Source organism: Amphimedon queenslandica, unplaced genomic scaffold, assembly GCF_000090795.2.
Source record: "Amphimedon queenslandica unplaced genomic scaffold, v1.1 AMPQUscaffold_13396, whole genome shotgun sequence".
NCBI lineage: Eukaryota > Metazoa > Porifera > Demospongiae > Haplosclerida > Niphatidae > Amphimedon > Amphimedon queenslandica.
Genome location: NW_003546368.1, coordinates 1 through 952, shown reverse-complemented (window position 1 = coordinate 952; position 952 = coordinate 1). Strand labels below are relative to the sequence as shown.

At 38.6% G+C, this 952-nt stretch overlaps 1 protein-coding gene across 1 annotated transcript; it reads left to right on the top strand.

Moving 5' to 3' along the window:
• Positions 1-307: 307 nt before the first annotated feature.
• On the top strand, positions 308-918 carry LOC109582185 (kelch domain-containing protein 3-like; the record flags this gene model as incomplete). Its single annotated transcript, XM_019996839.1, has 2 exons — positions 308-416; positions 476-918. Coding segments are annotated over exons 1-2 (522 nt in total), but the record flags the coding sequence as incomplete, so codon positions are not given.
• Positions 919-952: the final 34 nt, after the last annotated feature.

The window sequence follows — 952 nt, the reverse complement described above, 5'->3', positions numbered from 1 at the left end:
TCATATGAATATGATGAATTGTTTGCCAGTTACTTCATTACTGAGCGAAAATAGGTGAACGACAATACATGGCGTCAATGCGAACTTGCATGTGTTCGAAACTTCTACTAAAAAATTATTATAAAAACACAGCAAAGACTGATCTCTATGAAAGTTGTTACAGCTGTAGAGGAACATCTGATCTACAAGATAAAATTATAGCCACTGGCTTCTGATCACTGAACTGTGAGAAAAAGTGTTCGAATATCGATGGTGTGCGATAGTAGGTTGCTGACTCTATTAATCAGCTCCGCCCAAATAGATCTAGATGATTAGATCTACTTGACAGTTGAATCACATGATTGATGTTTTGATGATGATGATTCGGTTAGGGCTAGCTAGTAATGGATCCATGGCTTCTAAAACTCGGTCTAAAAGTAAGTACTAATTACCTTGTTACTATTCCACTATCATGCACTGTATCCTTACTCAATAGATCAACTGAATAAAAGAGGTGGTCACCGCAGTGTATCAGTAGGTGATTCACTGTATGTGTGGGGTGGTGCTCAAGATGGTTTGCCTAGATTGCATGATAGTGAAGAGAAGAGAAGGGTCACTAGTATTTTACAGCTCTTTACTCCTTCAACTGGTCAATGGATGACTAGAGGTACTACTGGTACTCCTCCATTAGGAGTGATGCAATACTCCTGTACTGCAATAAATGATCAATTGTATTATTTCGGGGGATGGTGTGGCCATGGCGACTGCCTTCACAACAGTATTACTCAACTAGATACCATTAGCCTTCAATGGAGAGAATTAGAACCAACTGATGCAACTAGACCAGTTATGATGAGGGGTTATGGTGGAATGATATCAATTGAACATGATGGAATACATCATTTACTAATGATAGGAGGAATGGGATCTAAACCAGCTGTACAGCTACCACATAATAGATATATTAAGTTAT